The 19786-nt window shown below is 40.3% G+C and overlaps 1 protein-coding gene across 21 annotated transcripts in view; it reads left to right on the top strand.

Moving 5' to 3' along the window:
* AOPEP (aminopeptidase O (putative)) overlaps positions 1–19786 on the top strand; it is a 539402-nt gene that overhangs the window by 221920 nt on the left and 297696 nt on the right. For all 21 annotated transcript variants that reach the window (XR_007478127.1, XR_007478131.1, XR_007478129.1 and 18 more), the window contains 2 exons: positions 10911–11013; positions 11666–11773. Coding sequence is in view for 15 of the 21 variants with exons in the window: in XM_049711495.1 (XP_049567452.1) it covers positions 10911–11013; positions 11666–11773 (211 nt within the window). In the remaining 6 variants the exon portion in view is untranslated. The remainder of the gene's footprint in view (positions 1–10910; positions 11014–11665; positions 11774–19786) is intronic.

Here is a 19786-nt window from a genome sequence, read left to right as displayed (position 1 = left end):
TTTATCAAAATTTCAAACTTTTGTGCTTCAAAGGACTCTATCAAGAAAGTGAAAAGACAACACAGAGTGGGAGAAAATATTTGCAAATCATATATCTGAGGGACTTGTATCCAGGATATATAAAGAACACTTACAACTCAACAATGAAAAGACAAATAACCCAATTTAAAAATGGTTAAAGGATCTAAATAGACATTTCTCCATAGAAGATAAACAAATGGCCAATAAGTACATAAAATGCTTGACATTATTAGCCATCAGAGAAATGCAAATCAAAGCCTCATTGAAATACCACTTCATACCTACTAGAATAGCTATAATGAAAAAGACAGATAAGAACAAATGTTAGTGAGGATTTGGAGAAATTAGAACCCTTATACACCGTTGGCAGGAATGTAAAATGATGCAGCTCCTTTGGAAAGCAGTCCAGCAGATCCTCAGAAGGTTAAATGTACAGTTACCATACAAACCAGCAATTCCACTTCTAGGTATATATGAGACCTGGAAACGTAAGTCCATACAAAAACATGTACATGAATGTTCATAGAAGGCTTATCTTTAATAGCCAAAAAGTGGAAACAACCCACATCCAGTAAGGGATGAATTGGTAAATAAAATGTGTTATATTCATACAATGGAATATTAATCAGCCTTAAGAAGGAATTGAACTACTGATATGTGCTACAAAAAAGGATGAATCTTGAAAACACTTTGCTATCTGAAAGAAGCTAGACACAAAAGGCAACATGTTGTATGATTCCATTTATCTGAAACATCCAGAATAGGCAAATCTATAGAGAAAAGAAGTAGATTAATGGTTACCAGGGGCTGGGGGAGGAGGAGAAAATGGAAAGTAACTGCTTATAGGGTTTCTTTTGGGGGTGATGAAAATGTTCTGGAATTAGGTACTGGTGACGGTTGCACAACCTTGTGAATATACTAAAAACCACCTAATTTTACATGTTTAAAAAGGTGAATTTTATGATATGTAAGTTATATCTCAATTGTTTGAAAAAGAGAGGGATTGATAGAAATCATTGGATGTTTTATAACATCACTGTAGCCTTAGCAGGGTTGACCAGCAATTGTCCAAGGAGAGATGGAAGAAGAAAGTATGGCAGCAGGCAACTGCTGTCCTCAGGGCATTGGATGAGACTTAAGGAGCCATTTCCAGTGCTGGATGCCAGGAAGACGTCTCCATAGTGTCTGTGGTATAACAACCCCTCAGAGAGATGATTCACTTCCAAGAAAGCATCCCTCAAGTACAAGTGTATATGCACCAGTGTGTGTGTTAGTTTTTTCCACCCCCTGTAATCCTGACTATTGTTCTGTTATCGATGCATGCAGGTCCCTTTTTTTAACTGCTCCAGAATATTCCAGGGTATGAACACTCCATGACTGACTAACCATTTGTTAACCATTGGACATGTTGGTAATTTCCAGTTTTTTGCTTTTACAAACCATACTGTGTTGAAGAGTTAATGTATGAATGTTAAATGTAAGACCTAAATATAGTACACAGTTGCCCACAAGACTGAGAACAGAGCTGCTCTCCCAACTATTCGTCCTGTTTTACATCCTGGTGTGTGTTGGGCTTCAAACTCACGCAGGCCCTCCACCCGCTGCCACCTCTAAGTCCCCAGCACTGTGCCATCCTCCACCGAGGAGGGAAAAGTCCTTCTCCAGCTCCCACAGACCATCTGCTCCTCTTTGAGTCATAAGATGAGACGATCCTTCCCATTATCTCAGCACACAGCACCACACATGCTGTTAGTGTTCAAAACGTGCTTCTAATCTCCCCTTGTAAAATGAAGTCAGCATTTGTCTCATTCGCCTCTTTCCAAGATAAAGTCATGGAGTTTTTTTTGACACATCACAAGAAAAGTTTTCCATTTTTACCCTTTCTCCTTTTGCTTCCTGTAACTTTCAGGTTCTGTGTGTTCTGAATGTCTGGAGCAGACTGACAGCCTGTACTTCATTATGATCACCTTAGCGCTTTTTAACCTGGCTTATGAGGATACTAGTTCAGGTATATTGCATAGGCACCTCTCAGATGCAACCCTGTAAAAAAGATAACGAGAGCCTTGTATCGCTTGGATTCTATACTCTTTAGCTAAGTCTATCCCTGAATATATGTGGTTGAATAAAATTCAGTTATGGTTCCTCTAATTCATTTAGGTTTTTTTTTTTTTTAATGAAAATCACCCTTGGTGGATTTAGCAAACCCAAGGCTGCAGAGCAAACTTATTGACTCCACTGCAGTGGATGAATGATGTTTTACTTCTAAATGCTGCAGCTTAAATATACTCTGGGCTCTCTTATCTCATTCAATCATAGACTATTAGGGTCAGAAAGGGCCTTAAAAGTGACTTTGCCTAGCCTTCCGTATCCCTGACAGACAGCCACCTAGCTTCTTCCTGAGTATTCCCAGCATCCAGATCTCACTGCCTCAGCAAGCGGCAGCTTCCGCATGGGAACGGCTTATCTTAGAATGGGCTTCCTTGGATTGGGCTGGAAGCTGCCTTCCTATAAAGTCTGCCCTGTCCTCTTAGCCCTTACCTCCAGAGTTGCCCAGGATTCGCCTTGTTCTCACACAAACAGTCCACATGTCTGAAGACCGTTGTCTTTCCTTTTCTAGTCACTAGGTCACAGGGTTGGGAGAACGGTTCCCTTCTCGGGCTTGGTTCCCTGTTGTTCTCTTTGTTGACAATGGCCTTCTCCAGATGTGACACCTGAACTGAATATAGCACTCTGTTTGAGGTTACACCTGTGAAGAGTGTCACTATTATTGCTTCCCTTGATCTGGATAATCCAGAAAAGAAAGGACAAGCATTAATAGGATTAGTTGAAAGCGCTCACATATACACCATATTTCATTTTTAAACCTAGTATCATACACCTTCCCAGGGCAGTCTGAGCGTTTCAACTCCCATGCATTTTTTTCTCCTTAGTTACATTCATTGAGTGCTTCCGATGCGCCAAACATTATTCGAAGCACTCTATGTACATTTATCTCATTTAATCCTCAAAATGGCCCTATGAGATAGGTACTAGTACCGTCTTCCTCCGCATTTCATAGATGAGGAAACAGATGCGTACAGCAATTGACCACCTTTCTACCGCTAGGGAGTGGCAGAGCCAGGGTGCAAGCGGAGGCAAGTCTGGCTCCAGAGCCCAGCTTCCATGACGTCTGCCCTGTTCCCAGGAGGACTTCCCGTTACATCTCATTGCTGCTGTCAATCCACCTACTATTGTGTTTATTGTTTTGGAAGCCACATCATTCACCTCTTGCTACATGTTGAGTTTACAGACAATTTAATATACCAAATCTTTTTCATAGGTAAATACTAACTTTTAAAAGCCTCTTTGTCCTTACTAACTATTGTTTTTATTAATTTTGGATCCTCATCCCAGCCTGTGGTTGCTCTTCTTGACTGTAGATACTGTCAGCTAGACTTCCAGACTCGACTTATTTGCAAATCTGTTAAGCCAATAAGTCTTCATTCCTTGGGCACAGCCCTAAGGACTCCCTCCTGGTTATAGCAAGTAATTAATCAACAGCCTTGGGGTTCTGTTTCTGAACCTTCCAGAAAGCCATGAAACAGCCACCATATGCTAACCACCGCATCCATTCTGCCAGCTGCCGGAAGTCAGGATGCCTGATACCCACAGTGAATTTCTGGAAGTGGCCCTCAAGATCCCATGCGACCTCCTTGCAGTCCATCATTTTCTAAGTGCTCACAAACTATCTGTTCAATACCTAGTCACAAATTCTGCCTCCCCTCCTCTTATTCCCTCTTCCTTTGCAATCAGAATGACATTTGTCTATCTCCATCAGCCCCCTTCCCATCGTCTCCATGATTTGATGCCTCCAGAGGCCTGTGATATTGCAGATGGAAGTTTTCCAAGCTGTGGCATGTCCCTCACCTGGGCCTGGAGTCAGAACTCCTTTAAAGGATGAAGGCGCCCTCTCCACCGGTACCGAGGATCAGTTCCCAAGTATGAAACGTCAGTTCCCACATAACAGTGCTTGTTCTACCATGTATAGTTTGAAAAGTATTCTCCTTGGCAGGAAAGTTGAAGCAAAGTGGAGTCAAGTAGTTCTCTTCGTTCTGTCACCTCTTAACACCTGGTCTTCTTTAGGCTCCAAACATCACTTCAAAAGCCCTTTTTGTTGTCCTGGGCACTCTCCCTTAGCACCGGCTCGTTCTGAATTTCTGCCTTCCTGGCAATGATTTTCCTGCTTCCCAGCTCTTGTAGTGAGCTTTCTCCAGCACCCCCCCTTTCCTCTTTCGTGCATGTCCTCTGACAACCCACCTTATCAGAAACCTCCGGGGCACTCCTTGCTCTCTGTTTTCTTCTTCGTCTCCTTCGAAAACATGTGCAAATGACCTCTTGGTGTGTTGAATATGATGATATACTGCTCAGACTATTGTATTAGTGTGTTCCGTGTCTTTTTCTTTTGGGGAGATTTCATTTCTTAGAAAGGAATTTCTGATTTATGGCCGTTCAAAACCTGAGGACTATTTTGGTTTTTTTTATTAATGCTCATTACTTCCTGCTTTTCTAAGTTTCACCGTTCGTTTCCCGGCCCTGCTTAGCAAAATTTGAGGAGGTTTTTGTGTTGTCCGCAGTTCTAACTACAGTCTTTTCATGTCACCCTCGTCAGCAGCTGCCTTCTCCTTTCACCATCAGGGGACAGATTAGACCTTCTTCACTTTCCTGTGGCTCCTTGGAGAGATGTCTCTTTCTGTCTTAAATCATTTTATCAATTGCCTTTTTCAGCACTGGAGTGACATCTTGCTGTGTTTGCTATAGGATAATGGTCCCCGATGGGAAAAACCTTCATGCTGGGTAGCTGTTAAATCCATTGTGAAAAGCACACAGATAATCAAACTTGCCAAACACCAGTAGCTTTGACACGATACAGCTTCATCAGTTAAAGGTGTGCACAGCCTTTTGTCCAGTTCTCTCTGGTAGCACTGCCCAAAGGCAAGGCAGTGGCGGGTGTTCATTATACACATTTTATAGATGGAAAAACGGTTGCGAAAACAAATGGAGGACATAAAATTCCTGTACTTTCAATCATTCTGCCTCCATTTTTCACCCAAAATTTTAGTAATCTTTTCACAGAGTGGTATAGACTGGGGGGCGGGGGGTGTCAGGAATACACCCATACCTAGCTTTCTAGAATTTTAAGCAACACCTGCAATTTGTTGTTTCTTTGTATTTGTTTTCTGATGATGATGCCACAAGGAGCAGGCTTACAGACCAGCCCCGGAAAGGTTTATGCTCAAAATCGGGGGTCTCGGAAAGAGAAGGTGTACGGCCACATTTATGTGCCTAGTCTTTTTAAAAAATGCTTTTTATTTTGGAATAATTTTAGACTCGCAAGTAGTTGCTAAAATCATAGAGTTCCTGTGTACCCTTCCCCTTGCTTCCCCCAACGATAACATCGTACACATGTAACTATAGGGTGATGTTTTTCTAACGTCTTTGCCTGTCAGAGGAAGGCTTAGCTGGTACTCCCTGACCCCAATCAGTATTCATTATGTGAGATTAGCATCATTTATATTGTGCTTACAAAATGCCAACAGGCACTCTGGCTAAGCACTTTTAGACACTGCAACAGCCTAATGAGGTGCCACGGTCACTATCATTGTCCCCTTTTTACAGATGAAAACTGGCCTTTATGGGTTGCCTGACTCACTCAAGATTACGTGGCACTTAAGTGGCAGAGTCAAGATTCTTAACCCAGTGTGTTATGCTGCTTCCCCAGGAGATCTCACTTGTGCATTTGGAGCTCAGAGGTCTCCAGGGGTCTCCACAAAGGTAGTATTTAACTTCGTCTGTTACTTCGGGGTGAGTGAGGCCCTGCTCCCGGACCCTGAAACCTTGCAGGGCAGCTGCCACTGATAGAGCAGGGATGTGAGAATGCTGATTAATCCCTTTCTGTCTCATTTCTGGGATGCTTCATCCCCGGCTCAAGCACTGCAGCGGCAAGTTTATAGATGAAGCTGTCTCGTGGCTCTCACTTTTACTGCCAAGGAGTACAAGACAGAGAATGCTGGCAGCCGGCCCGTCTGGGCTGTGGCAGAGCAGTAGGTGTTCAGACCCAGGCTGACATGCCTGAGCACCTTTCAGAGGCGTTTTCTCAGATCCCACCCTTGGCGATAGCCCTGCAGAATCGGTTCTTTCTTCAGCAGGTTTGATTCCAAATCAAATCATGTGGATCAAATATCACTGCCATCTGACAGCTTTTTAAATGTCCATATTGCTTCTGTGAGTGCAGTGGAAAAGCAAGGAGGTGGGCAGGGAAAGGTCACGCTAATCTCGGTTGTTACATTTGGTGCCAGGTACAACAGAAACCAAGGGCATTTAAGCCCAAACGACCTTGGTAACTTGATCTCTCACATTCCATGTATTCCAGCCAAGGAAATAAACACTGGTGTAAAATGTTGAAGAGATTCTTAACACTTTTACGTTACAAAGTGCTTTTATGTTATCTGAGCCTCATCACACTCCTTACAGGTGAGGAAGTTGAGCGTAAGGGAGAGTAAACATGTTGTCTGAGGTTCTCCACTTAGTTTTTGGCAAAACCGAGATGGGGGCCTGGATCTTGGGGAAGCCCCAGAATGCAGCAAGGACTTTGGTGTTCCACGGACCCGGGTTCTAGCCTCATTTCTGCCACTAACTAGCTTTGTGGTCGTCTCCAGGCCTCACTTTCCTCCACTTTTTTTTTTTTTCCTCCACTTTTAAATGGGCATCATCACAGTACCTGCCCCACAGGTTCTTGTGAAGGTAGAAGGACATGATACATAAAAAGCTTGGCAGAGTACCTGGCACAGGGAGATAACAGGAATGGTAGCTATTAGTATTGGTTCAATTCTCCATCCATTAGGAATGAATGTGGCTTCAACTAATAGAATAGTAAAGCAACGTTGACTTAAACAAATAGGGGTTACTTTTCTCATACAGTGAGTGTGAAGGCAGGCAGTCTTGGGCTGGCCAGCAGCTGAATCAAAGACTGAATCAAAGACTATCAAAGACTGTTTACCTTCTTTCATTCCATCCGGGTCTCCATAGCATGTTGATTTGCTGCCTCATGATTGCAAAGTGGCTGCTGCAGCTCCATCCACCATGTTTGGGGGAAAGAGGAATAGTACTAGTCATATTTCCCCTTTTGTAAAGAAAGCAAAAGCTTTCCCAGAACCCCACTCCCAACTACAGCAGACATCTGTTTTTGTCTCATCGGCCTGGACTATGTCTTCTGACTCTCTGTAGCTTCAAGGACACCTGGAAAGTGAGTGTTTACCTTTTTAGACTTAATTGTACAAGTGGCAAGAAAGAAGGTGGATGAGAATGGGAGTAGACTGAGCCAATTGTATTTGCCACAGTTCTACCTGCCTCTTACAGTGTCCTTAAAAAGTTTTTTATTTAATTGGTCCTCAGGTGTAGAGAGCTTAGTTAACCCTAGTCATGTGTTCATGGCACATGAACAGCAAAGCCCCTTTTCTAGACTGATTCCATTTTATTCTCACAAAATGTGTACTGTTTCATGTGCATCTATTTTTTCTTAACTTTTTAATGGAAATATATATACACTATAGTGCACAGATATTTCTAGATGGCTCAATAGATTTCTACTATTTATCCTCACGAAAGCACCACTCAGATTAACATAGAGTTAATCCCACCGTCCCAGAAACTTTCCTCTTTTTTCGCCACTCTGTTAATACTCTCTCCCAAAGGTAACCATTATTCTGGTCTGTATCCTCCTAGATCTGTTTTGCGTGTTCTTTGGCTTCATTTAACTGGAGTCATACATCTGTATGTAGTCTTTTTGGGTGTGACTTCTTTCATTCACCTGTGAGAGTCATCTATTATCGTAGGTAGTGGTAGTTCATTTGTTTCCTGCTTTCTCTCTGCGCTTTGTCTCCCTGCGCAGACATGGAGTAAGTGGTATCACGAGAACCAGAATAGCACCGAAATGGAAGTCACCCTTTTTCCACTTGTGGAGTATCTTTTCCTCATAAAAACCGCCCCCTTTGATTTCTCACGAAGCTCGCCTGGGCACTGCCCTCTCCCGTACCATGTCTACTTTAAAAGGAATCTCTTGGGGACTTGTACATTTGCCTTGGATGCTGTCAGCGTAAAAGAATTTTCTTGAATGCTTGGAGAGGGTGGAAGAGGAGAGTAAGAGAGAGATACTTTCTGGAAGGACATTTTTAGTCAGAGGAAAAAAGCACCAACTAAAGTCGTCATCTGAAACTTGAGCCTGGAAGCCAGCCTTTGGAGCAGAGATTTAGGTTGGTCTTCTGTGTTCCTCCCCTTCTAACAGTCTCCATTCAGAGCTCAAGGGCAAAAGAAACTCACAGCAACTCTGTCTGTCTTGGGGCTGGGAAAACTGGTTTGAATTCAGGTTGACACTGAGAAGTCTTCCTCCCCCCAAGGTGTCTGGCAGGCTTTCCTATCAAAACCAGCATGGCTTTCTTTATAAAAACACTCAACTCCAGGACAAACTTGAGAGCAGGACTAAAGCTGATGCTTTTCAATGGAGTCTTAAATCAAGATGAAAGGGACTAACTAGTTATTCCTGCAAGTATGGTCACGTCTGTAAGTCAGGGATCAACTAGAAAAATTCAAACTATGCAGTTAGCTCTAGTGGCTGGTCGTCATCGTCTCTCCTTTAGGTATCTGCTGGTTCTGAGCCTGTGTCTGCTGAGATAACGTACTAGAATATTCAGCAGGGACTTAATCAGGGGTTCTTTGCTTGGCAGCTACAGCACACTGCAAAGGGACTGATTTGGCAAGCTGGGTCATCTTCAGGCACTGCCGTTCAGGTCCAGCGCCCTTCCACGTTTGTGTCTGCGGGCATATAGGATTAAGGGGATGAACCATTGAAATCTATTGCCTCTAACATCAGATGACCAACCTTGAATTTAGCAATATTTACTGCTAACTTTAGAAAATTTTATTAAGTTTATTGAGTCATTTCTGTATCCCCAGCCCTCGCTAAGGGCTTTGCCTATATTAATTCAGTTATTCCCCGGGTGACCTGGGGAGAGAGGTAAGGTTATCCCCATTTTTGCAAGTGAGTAAATTGAGGATTAGAGAATTTAAGTAAACTGCTACTAAGTAACAGGTAGTAAAGAGTAGGATTGAGAGTCAACACTAGGTCTCTCTGATTCCAAATGCTGTGTACTTTGTAACACTAACTACCTTTTAAAAATAACCCCTCGCTATATATACAATGAAATACTACTCGGCCATAAAAAAGAATGAAATAATGCCATTTCCAGCAGCATGGATGGATCTAGAGATTACCATACTAAGTGAAGTAAGTCAGAAAGAAAGACAAATACCATATGATATCACTTATATGCAGAATCTAAAATATGACACAAGTGAACTTGTCTACGAAACAGAAACAGACTCACAGATGTAGAGAACAGACTTGTGGTTGCCAAGGGGGAGGGGGGTGGGGAACAAATGGATTGGGAGTTTGGGGTTAGCAGATGCAAACTATTATATATAGAATGGATAAACAACAAGGTCCTACTGTATAGCATTGGGGGCTATATTCAATATACTGTAATAAACCACAGTGGAAAAGAATATGAAAAAGAATGTATATATGTGTATAACTGAATCACTTTCTGTACAGCAGAAATTAACACAATATTGTAAATCAACTATACCTCAAATAAGTTTAAAAACAGCAGCAACAAAAAATAAATATATAAATAAAAATGGGGACTTCCCTGGTGGTCCAGTGGTTAAGACTTCATCTTCCAGTGTAGCGGGTACGGGTTTGATCCCTGGTTGGGGAGCTAAGATCCCCACATGCCAAGCGGCCAAAAAACCAAAACATAAAACAGAAGCAATATTGTAACGAACTCAATAAAGACTTTAAAGATGGTCCACATCAAAAAAATCTTTAAATATATATATATATATATATATATATATATATAAATAAAAATAACCCCTTGCCTTTCTGATGTGCCAGCCCTTCTGTCAACCCTTGCCTTCCCCTCACCCCAGCACATGCTCTTCAATGTTTGTCCAATAAGTGACTGGTTTTCGAACAGCTAAAAGCTGTAAATACCTTGTCACTTACTTGGAATTTAGTTAGTTGTTGAATTGTCACTGTAACACAATTATATTTTGTTAAGGGAATTTTTAAAAATATTTAAAACCATAGAGCATAATGGAAACCACTGATAGATAATAAGGAGACATCATTGGTTTCAATCCTTAATGTCGCCATGAATCAAAACAAGCTGTGAGACCTTGGATACAGACTTAATTTCTGTGTGCCTGTTTCCCTCATTTGTGAAATGAGGAGGTTGAAGTATGTGATTACTAATGTCTCTACCTGTTCTAAAACCATAGGCCTCTGTGACTTTTCTTGTTCTGTTTCTGTGGCTCTAAAATGGCTTTAGAGTATGAATATTTCTTAAAGGAGCCTTAAAAATCAAGAGAAGTAGATAACATTGGGGCTTTCAGAATTTTTTGGAAAAGATATAAGTTCTTTACTCTTCCAAGTAAAGCTACATTTTCCATTGCATTTCCCAGTCCAACATTCCCACCAAAAGAAAAGTGTATAGTTTCTTAAATAATTCATGTTGGAGCTGAGATTCCTTGAGGGTCTGGCAAGATTTAATCTTGGATAAGATGATGTAGAATGCTGCCAGTAGCCAACCTCAGGTTGCCAACCCAGATATAAATCCCTCCCTGTTCAGTATATGCATTTATAACGTAAACCGTTTTAAATTATACCTGGTACTATTGAATAGAATTAAGACGCTGTTGGGCAACTCTGAAAATAAGAAATAAGGCGATATTATGGTCTAATTAGTTAAGAATATGCTATACTTAAAGAAAATTTTACTGCATCATTTTAGACCCAATAAAGAGAAAACTGGCCATGTGAGTGACTCAGGATCTTCTGTCATCAAACACGGGCTCAATCCGGATAAGGTCTTCATGCAAGTTCATTATTTAAAGGTAAGCATATCTGAGTGGCAGAAGCCAGTTATTATGGTGCAGCACTTTCTAGATCTTCCATATAAACAGTGAAGGTTAGTAACGTGGTTGGGGCAAAACAAAAAAAAATCATCAACATTGTAATGACATTTGACTGAGCAGATTCTGATTGTCCAATAGTTAAAGCATTTCATACCCGAATAATGAGGCACGAATCAAAGGAAGCCGAACTGTTCCCTTCCCTGTACCTCCCTTCTCCCTGCTTCATGTCAGCTTTGAAGAGCAGACTCTTAAAATTGCTGTCAGGTTCCACCTAGAAGATAGGAGTGATTTTAAAAAGTATTCTAAGTTGTAAAGGCCTTTCCTGATAGCTGAGGGAGAGAGGAGCTGGGTCTCTCTTCCCTTTTGGTCCATGATGGACCTCCAGGCTTCACGTAAGCCAAGGATAAACAAGATGGTGATACCATTAGTAGATCAGTTGAAAGCAGAGTAGTTGATCCTCAAGTACCAGACTCGACCTTACTGGTAAGAATATAAAGGGCTGCCTGGGACAGGTCAGGCCAAACTTTCTAGATGAGCATAAGGTGCTGGGGGGTAGGTTAGAGTTGACTTTGTAAGCATTTTTCTGACGAACACATGATAAGTATCTTTTTTTTCTTCTTCCTTCTTTTAGGGCTATTTCCTTCTCCGGTTCCTTGCCAGAAGACTTGGAGGTGACACCTATTTTTCATTTTTAAGAAAGTTTGTGCACAAATTTCATGGGCAGCTGATTCTTTCCCAGGTAATTTATAAGTCCTTGTGAGTCCACGATATACAATTGGAGGAGGTGTAGCTTGTGGCGACTAGATGATGTGAATGTTTAAAAGTAGGGAGGGCTTCCCTGGTGGTGCAGTGGTTGAGAGTCCGCCTGCCGATGCAGGGGACACGGGTGCGTGCCCCGGTCCGGGAAGATCCCACGTGCCGCGGAGCGGCTGGGCCCGTGAGTCATGGCCGCTGAGCCTGCGCTTCCGGAGCCTGTGCTCCGCAACGGGAGAGGCCACAACAGTGAGAGGCCCGCGCACCGCAAAAAAAAAAAAAAAAAAAAAAAAAAAAAAGCAGGGAAAAGATTTCTGTTTTAATACAATAGGAAAGATAGGAAGTTAATGAAGTGGACACAGGGAAGTGTTGTTTCCGGGAGGGTGATCTCCCCATAGTTTAGGACAGACTGTAACCCAAAGCTGTCCTGTGCACAGTGATGTGGGTAGTTGCACCTTAAGTGACCTGGAAAACAAAAACGAAACAATCCTGCTCTCCCCTCCACCTGGAATGAGCTTTCCAAGGTTGGCTGCTTGTCCTTTGTCTCAGTGTCAGTGCCACAATCTCAGAGTCACTCCAGCTGAGCAGATATACATTCACCCAGTTCTTCTCTAACCTTTGCCTTTTTCATTGCCTTCCTTGCCATCACCGTTCTTCACAATTATATTTTCCTTTACGGGTCCATTTGTTTCTTTTCCCTCTCCTCCATTCTGTGTATAAGCTCAACAAGGCCACACCAGTACGAAGTACTAGTACTTTATTTCACCAGTACTTAGTATATGATTCGCACACAGTACATACACCATATATATTTGATAAACAAATAGATTAAAGACAAGATACACTGAAATATTCAGACAGTCTGGCCACAAAACTGTCGGAGAGAGACTCTGTCAGTTTATACGGGCGTGAGGCCAAGCTGCACATAACAAGAAAGTTAACAAAGAGGGAGAGGCTCTGAAAACAGTGCTCGTAGCTGGTAGAGAATAAAGGATGCAGTCCCAGCGCAGATTGGACTGATGTGTATTTCTGATTTTTGACAGTTGTGCTCATATACAGTTTTGAAGTCAAACTGTGCACAATGTTAGATGTAAAGGATGTACGTGTATAATCTGAACATATGTGCAAGGAATAGCGTGAGTGTGACAAAACTAGATACCCGTTCCGTGTCTCTACCCTCTTCTTATTCTTTGGTTGAGGGGAGGGGCGGTATTCCTAAACCTGTATTTGGAAAGGCAGCTTGAAAACTGGCTCAGGAGTCTTATATGATCAGTTGACTGAATAGCCCAAACCACTTCTCGCCAAGATACTGCCGCACGGAAGGAGTGTTGGGTTTGCTGTGACTTCTGAGGCTCTGATACCCGCTTCCCATGGAACACTTAGTGCTCCCTCCACCAAATTGTTCAGTTTTACTTTTGTTAAACTCTTCTGAATTATAGCTTTATTGTTTTTTCATAACAGTTTTATTGACATATAATTCACACACCATAAATTTCACCCTTTTAAAGTGTACAAGTCAGTGGTTTTTAGTGTATTCACAAAGTTGTGCAACCGTGACTGCGCTCTAATTCCAGAACACTTTCATCACCCCCCAAAGAAACCCCACACCCATTAGCAGTCACTGCTCCATTTCCACCTCCCGCCGGCCGTAGGCAACCACTAACCCGCTTTCTGTGGATTTGCCTATGCTGGACATTCCGTATAAATGGAGTCGTATGATACGCGGCCTTTGGGGACTGGCTTCTTTCACTTCGCATAAGGTCTTCAAGGTTCATGTTGTAGCACGTGTCAGTACCTCATTTCTCTTTTTTAATTTTACTTTTTAACCTTTTAAATTGTGATGAAATACACATAAGAAAATTGACCACTTTAACCATTTTTAAGTGTATAGTTAGTGCATTAAGTATCAATACATTGACATTGTTGTGCAACTGTCACCACCATGCATCTCCAGAACATTTCAATCTTCCCCAGATGAAACTTGTATCCATTAAACAATAACTCCGCATTCTTTCCTCCCTTCAGCCCCTGGCAACCACCATTCTATTTTCTGGCTCTGAGTTTGACTACTCTAGGTACCTCCCGCAAATGGAACAATACAATATTTGTCCTTCGGTATCTGGCTTGTTTCCCTTAGCGACATGTCTTCAAGGTTCATCCATGTTATAGCATGTATCAGAATTTCCTTCCTTTTTATTTTTCTTTATTTTGGCTGCACCACACAGCTTGTGGGATCTTAGTTCCCCGACCAGGGATTGAACCCTCAGCACTGAAAGTGCAGAGTGCTAACCACTGGACCACCAGGGAATTCCCTTCCTTCCTTCCTATCAATATTTCTTTGTATGCATATTCCACATTTGGTTTATTGATTCATCCATTAATGAGCACTTGGGTTATTTACACCTCTTGGCCCTTGTGAATAATGTTGCTGTGAACATTAGTGTACAAAGATCTCTTTGAGTCCCTGCTTTCAATTCTTTTGAATATATACCTAGAAGTGGAATTGCTAGATTATGTGGTATTCAATTTTTTGAGCAACTGCCATATTGTTTTCCACACGGGCTGCACCATTTTACATTCTCACCAGCAATGCACAAGGGTTCCAGTTTCTCCACATCCTCACCAACACTTGTTGTTTTGGTTTTTTTTTTTTTTTTTTTCTGGTTTTTTTGATAATAGCCATCATAGTGAGTGTGAGTGGTATCTCATTGTGGGTTTTTTTTTTTTTGTCTTTTTTTTGCGGTACGCGGGCCTCTCACTGTTGTGGCCTCTCCCATTGCGGAGCACAGGCTCCGGACGGGCAAGCTCAGCGGCCATGGCTCACGGGCCCAGCCGCTCCGCAGCATGTGGGATCTTCCTGGACCGGGGCATGAACCCATGTCCCCTGCATCAACAGGCGGACTCTCAACCACTGCGCCACCAGGGAAGCCCTCATTGTGGTTTTAATTTGCATTTTTCTGGTAACTATGCTGAGGATTTTTTCATGTACTTATTGGACATTTGTATATATTTTTTGAAGAAACGTCTATTGAGATCCTTTGCTGATTTTTTATTTGGGTTGTCTTTTATTGAGTTATAAGAGTACTTTATATATTCTAGATTCAAGTCCCTTATCAGATATATGATTTGCAAATATCTTCTTGCCTAATTAAAAGTTACTCCTATGTTTTGTTCTAAGGACTTTGTATTTTCCCTCTTATATTTAGGTCTCTTACCCATTTTGAGTTAATTTTTGTATATAGTGTGAGGTAGATGGTTCAGCTCCATTCTTTTGCATGTGAATATCCAGTCGTCCTTCTGCCAGTCCCATAGTAAGTTTGGAAATTATTGCTTTTCCGACTGACACCTACTCATTATAAAAAAATGTAATAAGCAGTACAGAAAAGTACAAAGAAGAATATAAAATATCATTCAAAATCTCACCATCCATAATTACCTATAATTAATATTAGGTGAACACCATTCTAGAAATTGCACTCCGTTTCTTTCTTCTTTCTATATATTATGTATGATATGTATACACGTATCTATGTGTATATGGGTATATAGTACATATGTATGTGTGTTTGTGTATGATTGTACACACATGTATAGTTACAAAGACATATTTAGAAATAATTTTCTAAAAATATGATTATATTATATGTGCTTTTTAATGAAATGTTTTAAATTTTATTTTACTTGGATTTAACACATGAAAAAGAAACTAAGATGAATATAAAAGACTTTCTTGAAATTCAGATAAATATAAGAGAGATCACTTCCTAAAAGATTCTTCAATTACAGAAAATCTTTAAGAGATTGAAATTGTTAGTTTTTTTCTCTTTAGATATATATCTTATTTTTAGAAAGCATCAGTTTTTTCTCTTATGTATAAGATGAGGAAACCAGTAGTTATGTACTTCAACTACTTTTCCCCCAATTCTAGATTGTTCTTAATTCATATTTTTACATAGTTAAGAGGTTTATATCATTTATGGTGTGTGCTGTTACTACAATGTAGTTTTCACATTGCATAGTCCTAGCTCTGTATGTAAAGGATTTCGGTATTCACTAACAGTCATTTTACCACGCTTCTGTATTCATGAATGCTTTATTTTGGTTCAACTCTTCTTTGGCTAAATTTAGTTGGCAAATTGATGTTCAAGTTGCTTGAGAATGTTTGCCTGTTGCCTTTATATTTGAATTACAAACTGTCTGGGTATAATATTCTTGGGTCATGCTTTCATTTCCTCGGAACTTTGTGGCTATTGCTCAGCTGCCTTCTGGCATTAAATACTGCTGTTGAAACTTTCGAAGTCAGTCTATTGTTTTCTCTTTCTACCACTCAGATGGCAGAAGAATTCTTTACCATTGATGTTTAGTAATTTAATCAAAAGTGGCTTGGTGTCCGTGAGTCTGCATCAGTTTTTTTTCCTGGAAAACACTGTGCATTTTTAGACTCAGAATCTATTCTTCCTTCTTTCAGTAAAATTGTCTTAATTGTATGTTTGAACACATTCATTTTTTTTTTTCCCTTGCGGGATTCTGAATTTCAAGGTTACTGGTTATCTGTATGTTATGTCATCTTTGTCCTCCGTACTTGTTATTTTCTAGTCGCTTTTGTCTTTATAGTATATGTTTATCTCAAGCAATATTATTTTTTATTAATGTTATTATTATAAAATTATTAATTTTTTTCTTTAATAGCTGTTCTTTTTCTTGATGTTTCTGTTTTATTAATGCTTGTATAGTGGTATTATTTTGGTTCCTAATTTATTCCCTTTGCTTTGAAATCTCTTCCTCTCATTTAGTTGTTTTGTCATCTTGTCTGAGCTTTTATTTTACTGAATTTATGTTCCTATTATTTTCTTTTAATTTATATTTTAGTGTAAAGCATTCGTGGAGAATTTTCTTCTGTGCCGTGGATTATGTTTTCAAGACTGGATTCTTTGTCTTTTATGCTATGCTTCTTGTTTCTGTCTCTCTCTTTTGGTGGGTTTTTGTTGTATTAGTTTGCATAGTTGCCATACTTTTTTTCTGGCTCATTCTCAGCATGAGTTGCACTGTCCTGACCTTCTGTTTATTCTCATATGTATTGGAACGTTATCCTTGATTTCTTTTGCAACTTCTCTTAGGAGTGTTTTTCTTCCCCTCTGAGCTACGGTTTGAAGTTTGGATATTATGCATGGAGAGGGTGGAGGGGAAGAGCTCCTCTGGAGCTGTATACAGCCTTTGTTGTAAGAATTTGGCTCCACTAACTCTTGAAATTTTGTTAAAGGTCCCCAGCCAAGATTCTCTTCACCTAATTTGGGTGCCACTTTTTTCCATTGCAGGTACTCTCTCAATTAATATTGTTCTTCCAATTCAGCTCGGAGCCCTAGAACCTATACAGTTCATGAGAGTGTCATCCTCGGTTGTTTATTTCCCAGGTTTTGCTCATCTCACTTGAGCAAACATTTTTCAGTCCCTTCACAGTCAAAAAGAGAGGAAAAATAAAGATATTCCTGTTTCTTTCCAAATGTGTGGGTATTTGTGAGAATTTGTGGGGTTTGGGCAATTCACCAGTACCACTTCTGCTAAGCTTGAGGGGGGGGGTGGTACAGAGGGAAGGTTGGAGGCTGTGTTGGAATCTTATGTTTCTTCTTTAGTTGTCTCTTTGAAGTTTATGCCACAAGCTGTATTCTCTCTGTGTTTGGACGCTGCTGGTGAAGTTTTTGCTAACTTTTTTTAATGGATTGTGTTTTTGTTTATATTGCTAGTTAGTTATTGATGAGGAAGACCATGATTCAGTTTCTTTACTCAGAAGTTCCTCAGTTTCTTCTTTTTCCAATTTACTTTTGAATCCTTTTCTTTCCGAATACCCCATCTGCCCAGTGTTTCAGAATTATCATCTTTCTACCTCCCAACTAAAATTGCTCTCTTGAGTTTAACAATAACTTATTCCTGACCATTTCGTTCCTTTTCAGTTCTTATGCTGCCAACACTGTCCTTATTTCAACATTTTGATTGTTTGTTTTGCCTCTCCTACCTCCCCCTTCCCTATGACCATAGTAATTACTCATAAAACGTCTGACAGAAATCCCTAATCCTGGGTAATTATCAAGCCAGTGTCAGTTTATCCAGTAGACTCCACATGCGCCTGCTTTTTGTTGACTACTTTCACCAGGACTAAAAAATAATTACCAAATTCGTCATGTGCCGAAATCGGTGTCGTTTTTTTTTAATTGTAATGCTTTATTTAGTGTTGTTAGGTGATAATCAAAATAAGCTGTCTGGGACTGACCTGATTAGTATATAGATTATTAGGAGAATAAAAAATGAAAAAAAAAATTCCCAAGGAATGTGTTTTTCGACCAGAGTGTGGGCTTGTAATAATTGTCAGGGATCCAGATAAAATTTCACCCCGACCCACTGTCAAAACGGCAGGATTGTTGTTGTTGTTGGTTTTGTCTTTGGCTTTAATTTTTTTCAGGCATACTCTAGTGGTGAGAAACTGGGACCCCTAGTATTTGTTGCTAGCTGACTTTGTCAGTGATCCTAGATCAAGTCAGTGTCTTAGATCCTGTCAGTGATCCTAGAATCAGCCTTGAAAGAAAACCCTCCTTGTCCAATTGATATTTGTAAGTTGTTTTTATAAAAGTGCCAACATGCTGAAGGGAAGAGTGAAGACAGATGAAAATTGAAAAGAGGTGGTAAGGGAAGGAATAATCATAAGAGACATCTTTCTTTTTATAACATTCTGTTGTGGAGATTGGGGAAAGGCTTCTATGATGAATCCACTCCAGGAGTATATGCCAATTTATGACTAGAACCAGGAGAACTAGCGTTTTGTGGTTAAGATTATGTCTATGAAAGGAATACAAAGGGCCAGTTGAGTTGATTCCACTGATGATACAAAGACCGCCTGGATGAGACCAAGTGTCTTCTTGCATTGGATGGAGCATAGGACAGAGAATGTCTAGCACTGTAGACAAACATTCCCATAGCCTGTGGAAATACAGGCATCGTGTCTTAGAGATGCTTGAGGTATTGGTTTTTTGTGACCTAGGGTGATCCCTTAGACCCATCATCCTCAGCATTGGTTGGCAGCCTTCAGCTAGCTGCTGTGTGTCCTGCAGGTCTCAGCTCTGAGACAGGAAGAGGCAGATGGCCACCTGCTAAGAAGTGGGACAGTTATCTTTCTTAAAAAATGAAGCAGGGTTTCTTGGGGACTTCCTGCAGTTTTCTTGTATTCACACAAAATCTGAAACATTGCGCCCTGCAGTTTTGTAAAGAAAGATCCAATTGTAATTGGAAAATGCAAAAGGGCAGAATTAAGGTTAACTCTGGATTTCCTGCTTCTCATGCAATTAAATTCTCCCCCTTGCCATTGAGTTAATGTAATTTTCCCCCCACATAATTGGGCATAAATTACTGGACAAATGTGGGATAAGTTGATATGGACTATAAGAAGATAATGAAGTAAAATTATAAGAAATTATAAATACAGTACTTGGATTTTTAAGAAGCAAGATTTCTGTCATTAAGCCAATGAAATATCTGCAAAGTAATCTAATAATAGATTATGAAAAATTAATTTCTAATTCAACTTTTATTTACAAAATAATTATTAAAATAATAAAAATAATGACTCTAAGAACCTCAGTCAAAAATACTTTTTTGCATTCTAAATATTGCTTTTGTTTCCCTTGCTATTTTTCCCAATATACCCACTGCAGGTGCATTATTCTATTTGGGGTTGTCCCCTTCCATTTTGACTGATACATGTTTTGTTTTGTTTTTTAATTGAACTATGGTTTATTTACAATGTTGTATTAGTTTCTGGTGTGTACTGCAAAGTGATTCAGATATTCTTTTTCAGATTCTTTAACATCATAAATTACTACAAGATATTGAATATAGTTCCCTGTGCCATATAGTAGAGCCTTGTTGTTTATCTATTTTATATATAGTAGTGTGTAACGTAGTAGTATGTATCTGATAATCCCACTCCTAATTTATCCCTCCCCCACGTCCC

The sequence above is a fragment of the Orcinus orca genome, chromosome 6, assembly GCF_937001465.1.
Source record: "Orcinus orca chromosome 6, mOrcOrc1.1, whole genome shotgun sequence".
NCBI classification, from domain to species: domain Eukaryota; kingdom Metazoa; phylum Chordata; class Mammalia; order Artiodactyla; family Delphinidae; genus Orcinus; species Orcinus orca.
The sequence above is the reverse complement of the archived record's forward strand: the minus strand, read 5'-3'. Positions and strand labels throughout refer to the sequence as shown.